This window comes from Podarcis liolepis (genome assembly GCF_965112155.1).
Source record: "Podarcis liolepis genome assembly, chromosome: 7".
NCBI lineage: Eukaryota > Metazoa > Chordata > Lepidosauria > Squamata > Lacertidae > Podarcis > Podarcis liolepis.
The window spans coordinates 89,195,744-89,212,169 of NC_139561.1; the positions used below are offsets into that span (position 1 = coordinate 89,195,744).

The 16,426-nt window shown below is 44.6% G+C and overlaps 1 protein-coding gene across 10 annotated transcripts in view; it reads left to right on the forward strand.

Moving 5' to 3' along the window:
* The window catches only part of BICRA (BRD4 interacting chromatin remodeling complex associated protein), a 109,529-nt gene extending 93,720 nt beyond the window's left edge, over nt 1-15,809 (forward strand). For all 10 annotated transcript variants that reach the window (XM_083515711.1, XM_083515715.1, XM_083515717.1 and 7 more), the window contains 2 exons: nt 4,506-4,608; nt 6,395-15,809. In XM_083515711.1, coding sequence (XP_083371837.1) covers nt 4,506-4,608; nt 6,395-7,611 — 1,320 coding nt within the window. In that variant the 3' untranslated portion in view covers nt 7,612-15,809. The remainder of the gene's footprint in view (nt 1-4,505; nt 4,609-6,394) is intronic.
* The last annotated feature ends 617 nt before the right edge of the window (nt 15,810-16,426 follow it).

A 16,426-nucleotide genomic window follows, 5' to 3' on the forward strand; every position in this document is an offset into this window, starting at 1 on the left:
AGCTCCCTAAGAAACTGGTTGCGTTCCCAAGGGATTAAACATAGGCTTACCAATGTGGCCACACCTCAGGAGAATGGGGTAGCAGAGCGTAGAGGAGGTGTCTTGCAGACACAAATGAAAGCATTGTTAGCAGATGCAAATCTTCCAATTAAGTACTGGGCTGAAAGTATTAAGACCGCGAATTATATTGGGAATCGCTTGTGGTCAAGGGTACTAGATGACATACCCTATAAAATTCTCTATAACAAAAGTCCCAGTTTGCAACATTTAAGAATCTTTGGGACAAAGGCATGGGTTGACATACCTGTGAAAAACCGAAGAAAAGGTGGGAAAAGGGCACAGCAGTTGCTATTTCTTGGGTATGAAAGTGGTACAAAAGCCTACAGGTTTGAAGATGATAAAAACCTTTTGAGTTATAGTCGGTCAGCCAGCTTTAATGAGCAAAGAAATTGGCCCAAGATACATGCAAACCTGCTGCCAGGAAAAGTTTTACTGCCGAGCATACCTGATAAGGCAGTTGAAACAAAGCTAAGAATTGGCAGCTCTCCCAGAGAAACTGAAAGGGAGGAAGTAAAGGTTGAGCATTTTTCTCCAGCTGCTAGCATGGAGCAAGGGAGAGACGAAAGTGCAACAGGGACAGGAGGAGGTAGATCTCCAGAGTCAATCCACCCCAAAAGCAGTCCTGAAGGTAGCCCAGGGGGTGAGATTAATGAACCAAGGAGGTCTGCAAGAAGTAATAAAGGTCAACCTCCAGACCGTTATGGGTTCCCAGCCACCATAAACCAGGTTTGTGTAACTGAGCCAGAAAACTTTGAAGAAGTGCAAGAGTTACCTACTCTAGAGAAAGAGGCGTGGTTAAAGGCAATGCAGGCAGAGTATAACTCTCTGCTAAACAACAATGTGTTTGTACCTACAGAATTACCTGAAGGTAAAAAGCCTATAAGCTGTAAGTGGGTTTTTAAAGTGAAAAAGCTGGCTGATGGTAGTTGTCAGAGGAAAGCCAGGTTGGTTGCACGGGGCTTTACACAGAGGAAAATGATACATTATGATGAAGTGTTTGCCCCAACAGCAAAGGCTGAAACAGTAAAATCAGTTTTAGCAATGGCAAGTCTGAGAGGGTTAAAAGTTAATCATTTTGATGTTGCCTCAGCATATTTAAATGCTCCTATTGACGCCGAGGTATATTTACAGCAAATACCAGGTTATGAGCTAGAAAAAGACAGTATGGTGTTAAAACTGCAAAGGGCACTATACGGTTTACACCAAAGTGCACGTCTATGGCATGAATGCATAGACACAACTTTGAAAAAGATGGGGTTCAAACAAAGCCTGGCTGATTCCTGTTTATATTCAGCAATGGTGCAAGGAAGTGTTTGTTATTTACTTTTGTATGTTGATGATATCTGTCTGATAACAACTGCACAAAAGCAAGTGTCTTGGTTTATAAACAGCCTAGGTAACAAATACAAACTGAAGTATTTGGGAGAGATTCAGAATTACTTAGGAGTAGAGGTTCAGAGAAATGAAGAGGGTGTTTACTCTCTGAGTCAAAAGGGAAAAATCGAAAAGTTACTGAAGACATATGGAATGGAGAGGGCAAATGAGGTTGACACTCCCATAACTACCCAGTACAAAAATGAACCAGAAGGGCAAAAATGTGAGAATGCAACAGCGTTTCATTCTCTGTTGGGTTCTCTGTTATATTTAAGTTGTTGGACAAGACCCGACATAACATTGTCAGTGCACATGTTAAGCCAAAGAAGTGCAGACCCGACTCAGAGAGATTGGGTAGCACTTAAAGAATCCTAAGGTATCTGAAAGGCACAAAAGATTACAAACTGGTGCTGGATACAGGACATGATCAGCAAGTGTATGCATACGCTGATGCCAGCTGGGGAGACAGAGAAAATGGAAAGTCTACCACTGGCTATGCCATATATATTGGAAATGCCCTGGTTCAGTGGAAATCCCAGAAACAAACATTTGTTGCCACAAGTACTTGTGAAGCAGAGTACTCAGCCATAAGTGAATGTGTATCACAAATAGAGTGGTTTGCTTGCCTAACAAAAGAGCTTGGAATACCTTCTGAAATGCCAATCACTGTGCTAAGTGACAACATGGCTGCACAACAACTTGCTAACCAACAGAACTTTAAGAGCAAGAGTAAACATATTGCGATAAGATATGGAAATGTGAAAAATGCTTTGGAAAGAAATGTGTTAAAGGTACAGCACTGTAACACAAAATGTAATGTGGCAGATTTGTATACAAAATGTTTGGATGCTCCTAAATTTCGAGACTTAAGAGAATTATTGGGTCTCAAGCCTTTGACTTAAGGAGGAGTGTTGGGATTCGCAGGATACTGGATAAGTCTGCAGGCTTCAACAGGATGATGCAATACTCTGCTGGGTCAGAGTGACTCAGCAGGAGTGTGATTAGTGTAATTGGCTATCACCTGTTTTAAAAAGGAAAGCCTGTTTAACAGGTAGTGTGGTGGTTGTGCTGTAGTGTGGTGGTACTGTGGTGGAGAGTATTCGTTTGTAAGTACTCTGTATGGACTGTTTCTTTTGTATATAGCCTGTGTATAGCTCACATTAAAAGGACTGCACTGAAAAACCTGGAACTCTTAGTTTTTTGCTGAAAACGCCGCGTGGAATACGCGACAGGGCAAAGACACCCTGGTCCTTGAATGCCGGAACATGAACAGTGCTTGCATATTTTAAAATATGTATCTCCACCAATATCAGGGCTAGAGGCTTCTTATGTGTCGGTTTACAGGTGGATTTCCACTTGCACTCATCTGTGGAAAATGAGCAACTCTGTACAGTAGATCATACCGGTTCAGCATCAGTTCATTAAAAACAAGTGGACAATAGTGATAAATTTGCAGGTGGGAGACTGGAACCAGCCTCATCCTTAGAGTGTTGCAGAGCCACCCTGGGGGATTGCCAAGGATTCCCTTGCTTGACCACATTTCCTCCCATTTGACTTGATTGCTGGGCTAGTAGGGGCTTTTGCATTTATCCGTACAAACAAAAGGAAATGCAGCAGAATAAATGTAACAGTTCTTTCTCCTGCCACTGGCTTCTTAATCAGTTAATATGGATCCTTCCTTCCTTCCTTCCTTTCTTTCTTTTGAATTTATTTTATGACACACATTAAACATAAGAATAATAATACATAATCAACGCTATTACAAAAAACAGAGAAATACAACTAAAACATTTCTACTTACAAAAATTTATACAAACAAATGAACATCAATATATATACACCATACTTCATTTCTTCTTTCCGTCCAATTGACTTCCTTCATCCTCAACACAGTTCTCTTTTTCGTTTTGGGTAAACTATTTCCTTCTTAATTCCTTATTTTTCTTTCAGTTTTTTGACTTACATACCTCAATTTATTTTGCAGAAGTTAATCAAAACAAGTCCAAGTATTAATTCGAGGGCACTGCTTTTTAAGATATTCTCTATATTTTTCCCAGTCTTTTTGAAATTTTTGTTTGGGCTGATCCCTGATAGCTTCCGTCAATCTGGCCAATTAGATATACCGTATTTTTTGCCCCACAGGATGCACTGCCCCATAGGACGCACCTAATTTTTTTTTGGGGGGGGAATAAAGAAAAAAAATTATCCCCCCCCCGGCATGGGGCAGGTGCAGGGGAAGCCCGAGCTTCCCCCGACCCCATCCCCCAGAACAGCCTGCTATCCGCAAGCCTAGGGAGCCGCGCCGGTCTCCCCAGGCTTGCGTAGAGGTGTGCGAAGCCCGGGCGCGCTCTTCAGTGTGCACCAGGCTTCGGAATGCAGGCAGCTCTGCACTACCCTCCGGAGCCCCACGCGGCTTCGCGCCGGGATCCGGAGGGTGGCGCAGAGCTGCAGGAAGCCCGGGAAAGCCTGCATTCGCCCCATAGGACACACACACATTTCCCCTTCATTTTTGGAGGGGGAAAAGTGCGTCCTATAGGGCGAAAAATACGGTAATCCAATAATTTATCTTGCCATTCTTTTTTTATCTGTGTTATTCCTTTTTTCCAATTTTTTGGCAATTAATGTTCTCGCAGCCCCTGTAGCATAAAATAATATTTTTTTGTTTTCTCTGGCTATATCTGTATCAAGTACCCCAGTAAAAAAGCTTCTGTTTTCTTAATAAAATTTTGTTTGAATATTTTCTTTAGCTCCTCATATACCATATCCCAGAAGCCCTTGATTTTATCACTGTCCATCACATATGTATGAGTGTCCCCTCTACTTGATTATACCTCCAACACAGATTTGATTGTTTCTTACTTTCACCCTTGCCACAGCCTTATAAATGTACAAAAGCCACCGCCCTGAGGAGCGTCAGTCTAAATGTCAACAGTGAGGGAGGCAGCAGCAAAGGGAAGGAAGTTCCCAACAATATGTAGATTGGGAGGGGGGTTTCATGAGGCTCAGGTTGGCGTTTCTTAAGTGCCTGCTTTGCATTCCCCATGACACAGTATTTTGTCCTCTGTTGGCAGAGAGTCAGTCCTTCAGCAGAGATGGTGATGATCGATCGAATGTTCATACAGGAAGAAAAGACCACCTTAACTCTTGATAAACAGCTGGCAAAGGAGAAGCCAGGTGAGGAAAGACACGTTTCATTTCCTTGTGTAGTTTGCTTATTCCAGTGTATCTGTTTCCTCCACTCCCTGCCCTTGTGCTTTTGAGAAAATGCCAACTGTCTTTCTCTTGTCAGCAACCTCCACATCTGGCATTCAGGACTTCCAGGGCAGAGGACTGACTCCCAGGCAGGCTTTTGATCTCCCAATATTTCTCATCTCAGTTTGGATGATCATATCCCAGTTTAGTAAAGCAAGATATGAAGGCGTCTCTGGCACACAGCCCCGTCTCTCCTCCCTTCGCAGTGCACTTCTGCAGAATGCAGAACCTGAAATGGGAGACTTTAGATATCAACGGTTTGAGGATGGTTTAAGACCTAGAATTCCAAATGTAGTAACCAGAGTTTCCTGGTTCAGAAGAAAAACACAAGTGTGCTGCGAAGGTAAGAGAGACATGGCTGGGTGCCCAGCCAAAAAAGGCTTAAAGGTGTTATCCGAATGCATGATGTGTGGTCAGTGAGTAGCCCACAGAACAATTTTATCTGGCCCCCCTGCAAAGTTTTAATCAAGGTATGGTAAAATGTTTTTTGAACCACCATTTCACTTATAAGGAAAATAAGCAATAAATCTCCTCCTGTGTTTTGTATCAATATTTGTGTGTGAGATAGCAGAACAGTTTCTGGAAGCCTAAGAAGTATTGGTTTGACTGACAACTTGCCTCCTGAGGGGGAATCTTACAAGAAACACATTTGTGACCTACCACCTGAGTGCATGCACTCCATATCTGCAGAGCTTTTGCTCTGAGGCGATGCCAATATTATTATAGACAGTGGGCATCTGTGAATGAATGAATGGATCTTTATTTGCGTCAGCCATCGGCCATAGCAATAAAACAACAATACGATATACAAAGAATAAAACTACAAAGTCAATTATATAAAATACATTTTAGGGGACGACAAAATAATAGTAGCAAAACATAACGATAATAATAGTAAGATCCTAGGAGAGGAATCTGGGCGACGACGCTAATGTCACTCAGGTAGCAGCTCTCAGTCTCATTGCTCTCTCGACAAATTTGGCAACCTTCTCTGTTGTCGAGCCGTTCTGGTCGGCCAGGAGTGAGAACAGTTTGGCTTCACAAGAGTGGCCCGGGATGGCAGACAGGAGCGGCGCGATGGTCTCGTCCCTGAGATCTTTATATAGGGAGCAAGACAAGGGAACGTGTGACACAGTCTCCACGCAGCCAGCTCCACAGGGGCAGAGCCGGTTCTCGAATGAAATTCCTTGATATCTGCCCTCAAGAACAGCTGAGGGTAACATATTTAGTCTGGCCAGTGTAAAGGCCCGCCTGAGTTTTGGAATGGTTAAGGTAGACAAATAAGGTGCCCGAAAATCAAAGTGGGAGGGGGGCAGATAAGCGTACCAAGCACTAAATTTCTTAATATAGGCCAGATTATTTTGCTGCTCAATATCCTTCATGCGCTGATCAATAATAGTTTTTGCCTTGGGGAGACCCATTTTCAGGAGCTGCTGTGCTTGGAGGCCACATATAAGTAGTTTTTGATGCACTACTTTGGACCACCGACTTCTATGAGCATCTCGTGCTACTAGAGGTAGTAGTCCGGATTGGGCATCTGTGAAAGGGACTGAATTGTTCCAGCTTGTAACTGGAGAATACAGTGGCCCGTGACACTAAAGAAGTGGCCATCTCTAGGTTAAAGTTTGCTGTTGTTAAGTCAGTGGTGGCGTGAGAAGACCTCCGTCTGTTTTTGTCTGAAATAGTGACACATGTTGTTCTCTTGCAGATGAGTATGTTTCCTCATCTTCGCGGTCGCAGAGTTTTGCTTCTTCTCTGGCTCAGGGTGCTCTGTCCAGCAGTGCCGCTCTGGCTTCTGAGAACCTGAAGGCGCCTCCGGTGCAGATGGCAACCCAGATTAACCCAACAAAACTGGTCATCAAGCACAGCGGAGGCTCTCCCTCGGTCACGTGGGCCAAGGCCTCTCCCTCATTAGATGGTGACGAGGATGCCTTGCCCTCCCGGAGTAAGCCGCCCATCAAAACCTACGAAGCCCGGAGCCGGATTGGACTGAAACTGAAGATCAAACAGGAGGCGGGCCTTAGCAAAGTGGTTCACAACACTGCCTTGGACCCAGTTCACCAGACACCGCCGCCCATGTGCACAGTGATCAAAACAGCTGACCAGCACTCGTCGGCTCCAGCCGTTGCCACCACCACTGCCGTCTCAACGGCGGGGCAAATGAATGGGACCGTTGATCATATCACAGCAGCTCCAGTGGAGAAAAAGCCCCTTGTGACTTACTGCAGGCTTCCCCTCCGTAAGACATACCGGGAGAATGTGGACGCTTTTGTAGCGGATAAAGCCTCTGACACCTGCCTGAAAGAGAGCAGCCCGAAAGTCGATATGGTGCCAAGCACCCTCATCATCAAGCAGGAAGGGGGCTCCAGGAGCGTCATCACTTCCCGCAAATCCCACGAGAGCCCCTCCATGGCTGGGGCAGAGAAGAGCCGGTCAGAGGAGGCTACCAAGCATACCTTTTTCAACCGGAGCGATGCCCGTTCCCTCGTGATGCAAGAGAGCCTCACCCCTCCTAAGACCGACGATTCAACCAGTGGCCTTATGAAGGAATTGGCGGAGGTTGAGGATGAGTTTTATCACCGGATGATAAAAATCGAGCCACCTGACCATGGTTCTGCCTCTGAGCTCACATGGGACGTGCCCCTGCCCCCAGCCAAACGCAGAAAGTCAGAGTCTTTCGATGTGGACAATGCCAGCTTCTCCAGCGACAGCCCCCCAGATGACTCGCTCAACGAGCACCTACAGAGCGCCATTGATAGCATCCTGAACTTGCAGCAACCTCAAGCTGGGGGCCAGAACACCCGAGCACCCTCCTCATCATACAACTCCTCCTCCTCCCCTTTCTCTTCCCCTGTCCACCACACAGACGCTTACCTTGCCCCCAATCACAATGGCGGCCTTGGAGCAAGGACGTTGAACAGATAACAGAAATCTATACCAAGCAGAGACTGTACAAAGAGAGCCAAGGACTGGAGCTGCTACAGCTTCTGCTGGCTGGGAAACGGTTGGAAGCCAAGGTGCCACTTCCCAGAGACCTGATAGAATAGGGCTGATACCAGAAGGGAAGAGCGGGGATCTGGGGTGGGGCGGGCAGTGAGAATGTCCTACAGAGGCTTCATCCATCCAAGTGTTTATATGATGGGTTTTGGTTGTTGTAAAGCTGCGGCTGGATTTACAATATACTTGTCTCATCACATGCACCATTTTTAAAGAAGAAGTTCAGCAAATGCGAGGCAGGCGGGTGGGGGTTGGATTGGGGGCCCATAGGTGGTAGTGTTGGCTGTGTAATATTTAGATTCTGTAACAAATTGCTAATTTGAATCTCTGATGATAATTGGGTTTTATTCCCCGCCCCAAACTCCACACCTATATTTTGGACATTTTCACAAATCCCAAGCCAGAAGCCAGCGGGGAGGCCAAAGGAATGGGGCAGGGCAGGGGGACAGCTCCAGAGGAGTTGCCACAAGGGGCAATTTATGTCATTGATTTTGTGGGGTTTCTTAAGTTATTTTAAGTATAAACTGTCTGCTTTTTCTTTCCTTTTTTTAACGTAAAAAAATAGAATCTGAACAAAATGCAAAAAAAAGAAGAAGAAAGGAGAAAAGATACAAACACTAATGGTTTAAACAAAGAAGTGTGGGTTGAGTTTACAAATAAGTCCTTTTTAAAGAGGAAGCCAGTCCTTCCCCAGACATCCATGGGTCTGGTTAACGCAGTCAGGATCAGTGAAACTAGGAAAGTTCTGGCAAGAGGGTGTACATTTCTCTCTAACGTCTTCCCCTCCCCCTTTTTTAAAAAAATAAAGCAACCTGTCAAACTTTTGTCAAAAGAAATCTATTCAAGATGCCAGAGGTGTACAGTTGGTTGGGCATTCCCAAGAGAGGGGACTTGGAACCCCAGCCAGGCATGGGCAGGAAGCCAAGCAAGTTTTCTCTTTGACTTCTTCCTCCTTTGCAGCAGCTGCCAGGTTTTCCTCTCTAGTTGCATCCTGTGGCTTCAGTTTCCCACCTTGGTTTCTTCCATTTTTAAAACCACAGCATTGCACCTCTCACCTATCTTTCTGCTTCCTGCATGTGGACAAAAGTCATGTGATAGGATGAGAATCCTTTAGTGAAAACTGCCAGCGTCTTCCTCTTGCTAGCTGGGGGATAAGATAGCAGTGCCTGGGGGCTTGTTAACATAGCTCTGCTCCGTTCTCTCTCTCGGCTGTTGCATTTGTTACGACTTTTGACTTGAGATCTCCCATTTTATTTTCCTATCGGTGATTCTCGTTTTGTCTACTCTTGATATCTACACCCCCAAAACAAAAATAATTATGTGTGCAGGATTTATGCAAGTGTTTTGCAAGCAAGTCACATGCTGGCAGGGCGACCTTGCTTTCAGATTCTTAGATTACCTCTGACTTTATTCACAGAAAAACAAAGAGCTAAGCATTTCCCACATTACAACATTGAGTTGTGTGGGAACAGAACAGCTAAGGGAGGACACGGTCCTTGGTTAGCCGCAGCTTGGCAAAGCTTAGACTTGATCGCATGAGAGATTGGTATGTGGAGAGTGGCGTACAAATGAAGCAGTATGAGATCTGCCGTCCCAAGTCTTCCATTCAAGACTCTCTCCTTTTCCTTGACAGGTGGCAGTCATAGTATGCCCTGTTAGTATTCTTTAAAACTTGCACTGGACCTGAAAATACTGGATTTCTTGTCAGTGAGTCCTCTGCATGATGGAATCTACAGCTGCAACCTTCACACACGATCCAATTCACTTTGGGCTCCTTCTTCTTCCGCAACTATCTTCCTTGTCCCTGCAGGGCATTTTGCCACTTTGCTTAGGTGCCATCTCAGGCCTTTGGAAGTGCCACCTCTCTCGTTTCTCTCCTCTGTGGTGTATTAATGTTCTTTAGTGCCACATACTCTATAGCGACGAATGCTCTTCCACCTGAAAGTGTTGCTGAATTGGTGTTTGTTTAGGAGGTGTCTCTTAGCCTTCTTCAGAGAGAGAACCAGGGACCTCTTCACTTCCTCTACTGCTGGGTTGTGTGAGGAGAAAACTTCAAAACAGGCTTGGAGGTGGGTTGTCAACAGAGAGTCTTCTGTTTGGGGAATTTTGAGTTAGCACAAAACCATTTGGCAGACAAGTTGGAAAGGTAGCAGACTTGGCTTTTTTAAAGAGCAAGGGTGATTGTTAATCAAGTATTTTTGTGACTTAGTGTAGAAGCTTGTTGTAAACATGGTCAGGACTTGGCCCTAGTGGAAAACAGGGCATTGGTGAGTAGAAATTGGTTCTATATTAGAGGTGGTGCCGACTCCAAAAAGCTGGACCACTTATCCCTTATTTGCAATCACATAACTTTATCCTTAGGGATGCGAGTTCGAATCCCCGCGGCGGGGTGAGCTCCCGTCGTTCGGTCCCAGCTCCTGCCCACCTAGCAGTTCGAAAGCACCCCTAAGTGCAAGTAGATAAATAGGTACTGCTTTATAGCGGGAAGGTAAACGGCGTTTCCGTGTGCTGCGCTGGTGCTGGCTCACCAGAGCAGCTTTGTCACGCTGGCCACGTGACCCGGAAGTGTCTCCGGACAGCGCTGGCCCCCGGCCTCTTAAGTGAGATGGGCGCACAACCCTAGAGTCTGTCAAGACTGGCCCGTACGGGCAGGGGTACCTTTACCTTTAACTTTATCCTTGCTGTGGCTTAAACTGGGAAATAATGCTCCTTCTCCTTGTTGATGAGTTTTTCATAACTTGAAGGTTTATATACTCTCCCACTAAGGAAAGGTGATGAAAGCTTACTACATTTTTCCAATTTTGAATCTCTCCTTGATCCCAGTACAGCAACATGAGCCTGTACCTAAAGGTCAAAAAATTGTATTGTTTTGCATATGGACCTCAAGAGTAAATGTTGCTGCCCTTTGGGTTTTCAGATGGAACTGTCAGGGTACTTCACATTCTTGTGATTCTTCCTAAATCCTGTTACAACACAGTGTTGCAGTGCAGCTCAGGAAGGGCGGTGCTTGGTTTGATTCTCAAAGTCTTCAACCTTATGGGGGTTTCCCCCATTTAATTCACACTCTTCCAGACTAATCCTCAAGTGACAGACTGGATGCAAAAACAAACGCAGACCATATTTTCCTGCTTCCAGGTGCCAAAACTCCCCTCTGGTTATGTCTGTGTCCTCCTCACCGCCATGCGTTAGAGACAGGTTTCTTCTGTCTTGAGCCTTCTGTATTCTATCCAAGAGAGCATAAAAGTGAGAATGTGGTGTGTGCACTTTTGCTCAGCCCACTGTGTGCAAACACAACGCATGTGAAGATAAGTTATCCTAGAGTTCATAGCCTGCAGAGCCATACTATATCATTAGTATGTGCGCATAGAAATCATCATGGTTTTGCAAATAGGATAATTTTCTACATAATTGAAGGAGTGAGAGAGCACCCCCCCCCCAAAAAAAATCACTATCCAGATTCAGCGCCTGCTTCATTGTATGAATGCCCTACTCACTAAGGGAGTATAGCTGGTGAAAAAAGAAAGGGGTAAAATTGCCTGTGTTTCTTCCGTAGTTCATGGCCCCCATTTCCTAATGTTTTGTACTCTTCGCGGTCTTGAAAGTTTCCTTTCCTCACTCTCATCCTGTCAGGGAGAAGGACTCTCCATTGTTGTTTCAGAGTTGAGTCGGAAACGCAACATATACTGTTGTGCTTTTAGCTCACCAGACTGTTAAGGGCATGTTTGGATTCTTACTGAGTACAATTCAGTCGTGAGAATCCAGCGCACACCGTAATTTTGCTCGTGTGTGCCCCTTTTGGCTACTGTAGGTCTCCCTTCTTCCCAGACTAGTTATGCTACCTAAAATCAAAGCAGACACGCATACCTTAGCTTACAGCTTGCGAAGCAATGGGTGTGCTGCCAAAGAGTTCTGCTTTCTTTATTCTCCAGCAGGGCCTGTGCGCTCATTATTTTCAGAGTTGCCTATTAGCAAACAGCCAGCTTTATCAAACTACCAAAACTGGATTTCTTCCTCTGTGCCACTGCATCCCACATTCCCTGCTTGTAGGAAGAAATAAAGGAAATAAAAGAAATATCTTTCTTGACATCAAGTTTCAGATTCAATGCAGGCCGGCCTACTCTTTTGGCGGCTGTCCCACAGAATAAACCAAGAGCCGGAAATAAGGCCCAGCAAGTCTGACTGGGAGATAAGCTGTTTGTCCTTTTGTAATAGTGCCAAGTGATCTCCATTCAGCCATTGGCTATAAATCTTTAATTTTCCCTCTTCTCCCCTCAGACTTCTTTATTTCTTTCCAAGGGAAAAAAAAAGCTATAATTCTGGTTTCCAGGAGTCGGGAATTTGCTGCAGCTGCCTTCTGAATTCCTTCACGCGCTCCTTTTCTACATTCCCCCATCTCCAAGCGGTCCTGAAACAAAGTCTCTTTGATAGTTTCCTCCCCTGGTGTCCACCATCACCACCACCCTGTCCCTGACCAAACTCTGATGATAAAATGTCATGAAAAGTATTGAAAGGGTTTAAAAAGCAATTCTGGGGGGCGGGGTGGAGGCTGCAGAAACCAAAACTGTATGGATGCAGCAACTTTTCTAGTTTTCTAGTTACAGGAAAATAAACATTTCTTTTGAGAATTTTAGCTGCCATTCTGTTGTGTTGGAATGCCGCTTCAAAAAATGTGAAACTCCCCCCAAACAGCTAAATGTATAAATCAGCTAAATCTTAAATCAGGGCCTTCAGGAGGATTTGGAACTCAGAACAGTGAAAACATCCTGGCTAGCTGTGTCTTTTGGTACCCAAAAACTGATGTTCTCAACTCTTTCTTTTGCTGACTTCTCTCCCCACCCCCCCACCCCGCAAAAACCAAACACAGTTAAGTGAGGCCTTAACATTATCAGTGTGCTTCTTTGATTTATTCATTCTAAAAACGAGTGTATGTGTGAGAAAGAGAGTTTGTCAGTGCTTGCAGAAACAACGTGGGCAATTTAGAGAAGTCAGTACATCTGAGATAACTTCTTTCCTAAGTAAAGATAAGGGAGTAATTAGGATCTTGTCGGCAGCTGAATGGTCCAGCTCCCATGCAAGCTTTCTTAAATGTATTACCGTATTTTCCATCTATAAGATGCCCCCATGTGTAAGACGACCCCTGTTTTTGGGGACTCCGATTTAAGAAAATGGGAAGACATGGCCCCCATGTTATAAGACGCCCCCAAATTTTGGGCATTATTTTTTTAGGGGGAAAACTAGTCTTATACACGGAAAAATACGGCAGTTTGTTGGTGTTTCTGAGCAGTTTTGCCCCATCTCTCACTCCTTGCATTGTCTGTGCACTTGTGTGACTTGCTCTGCTATTTCTTTTGCCTTTGCCTCATTCTCCCTTGGCTACTTTCCCCCATGAAGCTACTTGAGCATACAAATAATTTTATGTTTACCTGTTCAGTTGCAAAGCATGCTTGGCAGCTATCTGTCAAAATCTGTTATAGGATGTGTGGGTAGAGAGCTGGCTAGTATCTCTAGTATGTGGATAAAGAGACTGAATTCAGGCCTTTAAAATATAAATATATATATATATTATTTTCATTATTATCTTGCCTTACCATCACTCACACTTTTTGACCGAGGGCAGAGAACATGTAAACCCATCTGTAGATTTCTGTGTTGCATTTCTTCCTCCAGGCCTCTCTGTGCACACAGTACCGAATGTACCTGCAGACATTTTTTCTTTCCTCTGGCTGGTTGTCCTTGTTAGCTGCATTTGACCACCCCACTGCCCCCCCCCCCAAAAAAAAGTAAGAGAGGGGAATACCAATAGTCCTTCTACCCGAAAATGTTGTTACAGGGGAAAGGCAGAAAATACTAGAGAATGTCACTATTGGTCCAAGCCTATTCCTTAGCATCAGTTCCTCTTCCTTTAAACTTTACTGTGTCTTGTGAAGTAGAGAAAAAAGTTTGTGTCTTAAAAATGCAGTTTACTGGAGAAGTTTTTGGGGATATAATTGAACCAAAAAGGGGGTTTGAAGGTCTAAATTTCTCTCTCTTTTTTGTCTTTGACAAAGTGTGTTTCAAAACTCACCCCATCTTACCAATGGTGCAAATTGCTTAAGAAAACAGAATACCAGAGCCCACTGCACACTGTGTTGTGTGTTCCACTGCACACAAATGAATAGTGCCTCGTGCAGGAACTATTGTGTCCACACCGGAGTTTCCACAAGGGATTTCTGGATCAGATTTTCTTTTAAGAGGATGCAGTTCCACTCAGAAAATACCCTGCACTGCCCCCATTCATATCAGTGGGGGATATGAGACTGTCCCAGTGGATTCTGTCTACAAAAACCGCAACAGAAGAAAGGCACTGTTCCTGTCTTATGCTAGGTAAAGGTAAAGGGACCCCTGACCATTAGGTCCAGTCATGACCGTCTCTAGGGTTGCGGCGCTCATCTTGCGTTATTGGCCGAGGGAGCCGGCGTACAGCTTCCAGATCATGTGGCCAGCATGACTAAGCCACTTCTGGTGAACCAGAACAGTGCACGGAAACGCCATTTACCTTCCCGCCGGAGCAGTACCTATTTATCTACTTGCACTTTGACGTGCTTTCAAACTGCTAGGTGGGCAGGAGCTGGGACCGAGCAATGGGAGCTCACCCCGTCGCAGGGATTCGAACCGCCGACCTTCTGATCGGCAAGTCCTAGGCTCTGTGGTTTAACCCACAGCGCCACCCGCGTCCCTGCAATCTCATTTCATTGCTCTCTTATTTAATTTTGGTTCTGTGTAAGGTGGCATTTTAAAACTTGCTTCTTGCAAGGAGAGAAAGCCTTTGGGGATATTCCAAAACACGTGCCCACCCTCCTGCTCCACCCACCCCCCACTTAAAAGGGGTGCTCCATCGCAGAACATTAGCTACAGCCTTTTTAAAGAGGAGGCCAGGAGCAACCAGGGCATGTTCACGCTTTGCCACCCTGATCCAGAGCCTTGTACACATACTCTGATGCACACACAGCAGTCCTGCACACACGGGCTTTCCCAGCCAGAGTGCCACGGAACGCCCAGTAACTTGCCTCCACTGGCGTAAAAAACAACGACGGAGTTTCATCAGCTGCTGATTTGGGGGCAAACAGGTTCCTCTTTCATCGTGAAGAGGTGCTGGAGGAGTATCCCAAGCAGAAACGAAAACCAGGTTTGGTTTTGAAACACTACTTGCTGAAGCTTACAGTGCTCCCCACCTCTAACCCCCTTGTTACCATAATGTGGGGAGGGGGGGGGAAACATATATGGTTAGGAAGCAATAAGGGATGTTCTGACTCCCAGGCTGGTGGGGTTTTTCTTCTTTTTTATATATAAATATATATATAAAAATGTATATGAAATTGTTTGGCTTTTTGTTTAGTGTCCTTTTTTTCCTTCTTCTAAAAAGTGTGGATTTGGGGTTGTTAGCTCATTTGTTCACCGCCTCTTCTCACTACAAAATAGTTAAGCAGGGAACTTCTTCCCTTCAGATTAGAGGTTGATAATACACACCGGCACCCTCATTATTATGGGAAAGTATATTTTACGACATCTTTTCCAGTATTTTTTTAAGCCAAGAGACCGTGCATTCTGGTTTCATAGCTGCAAAAGCGGAAGGGAAGTCCCTCGTCTCTTTCTGCGTGTTTAGATTTTCATGGAGGTATTTTTGGTTTTTAAGAGAGGGGTATTTTGGAGAAGAGAAGGAGAGATACAGATTGCTACTCTTAAGAACCATACAACTGCCCACTTCAAATCATTGCCAGTTTAGGACTTAAATGGGCTTGAGAGGGTAATTCTGAAAGGTCATTTTCAAAATTGATGTAATTTCATTTAGGCCCATCCAAATCCTTCAGCGTTTTTGATCCAAGACCAAATAACAAGAAGGCTTTCCAAATACGAGGAAGCAAAAAGTAATACCCCATTCATTTTTAGTATTAAAAAAAAAATAATAACCAGTTTTTCTTTCCTTCCCCCCTGCTGGTACCAGTTTGAACTTCATCACAGTTCAAAAACGAAATATAGTACTATAAAATAATTTTGTACTGTATTTATTGTGTATAACAATTTTTTAAAAGAATTATGTACATTTAGTACTTCTGTGTAAATTAAATTGCTCTTCTTTTTAAAAATGGTATAGGAATTGCTTTGGTTTTTCTTGAAAGACAGAGGGGGGGGGACAGACTGATAGGCTTTTTGGTTTTGTCTCCTGCTTGAGAATTACAAAAAGGTTCCAGAACCAGCTGTTTCATGAGCCATTGTGAGATGAGAACCTCAGTTGGTCATGCTTGAGATAATGTGGGACACAAGCACATGTGCTGGGCATGGTGATCTGCTGGGATGGGAGGGGCAACAGCAAGGCAGTGCAAAGTCTTCAATCAAGTGGAATACAGTATATTGTAGAAATTATTGCATCCAATAGTGAAAAACTACAACTGAAATCCTAATATGGACTCAAGTCATGACAGAATCGCAACAGACAGCTGTTTTTCTAAGATGCTGCATTTATTTGGGTTGCAGAATTCAAACTTTTCTGCTGTGGAATCTGAGAAGCTTAATTAATATGGAAATATCTGTTGTGATTGCCCCGGCTCTAGGTAAAGGTAAAGGGACCCCTGACCATTAGGTCCATTTGTGGCTGACTCTGGGGTTGCGGCGCTCATCTCACTTTACTGGCCGAGGGAGCCGGCGTCCAGCTTCCGGGTCATGTGGCCAGCATGACTAAGCCGCTTCTGGCGAACCAGAGCAGCGC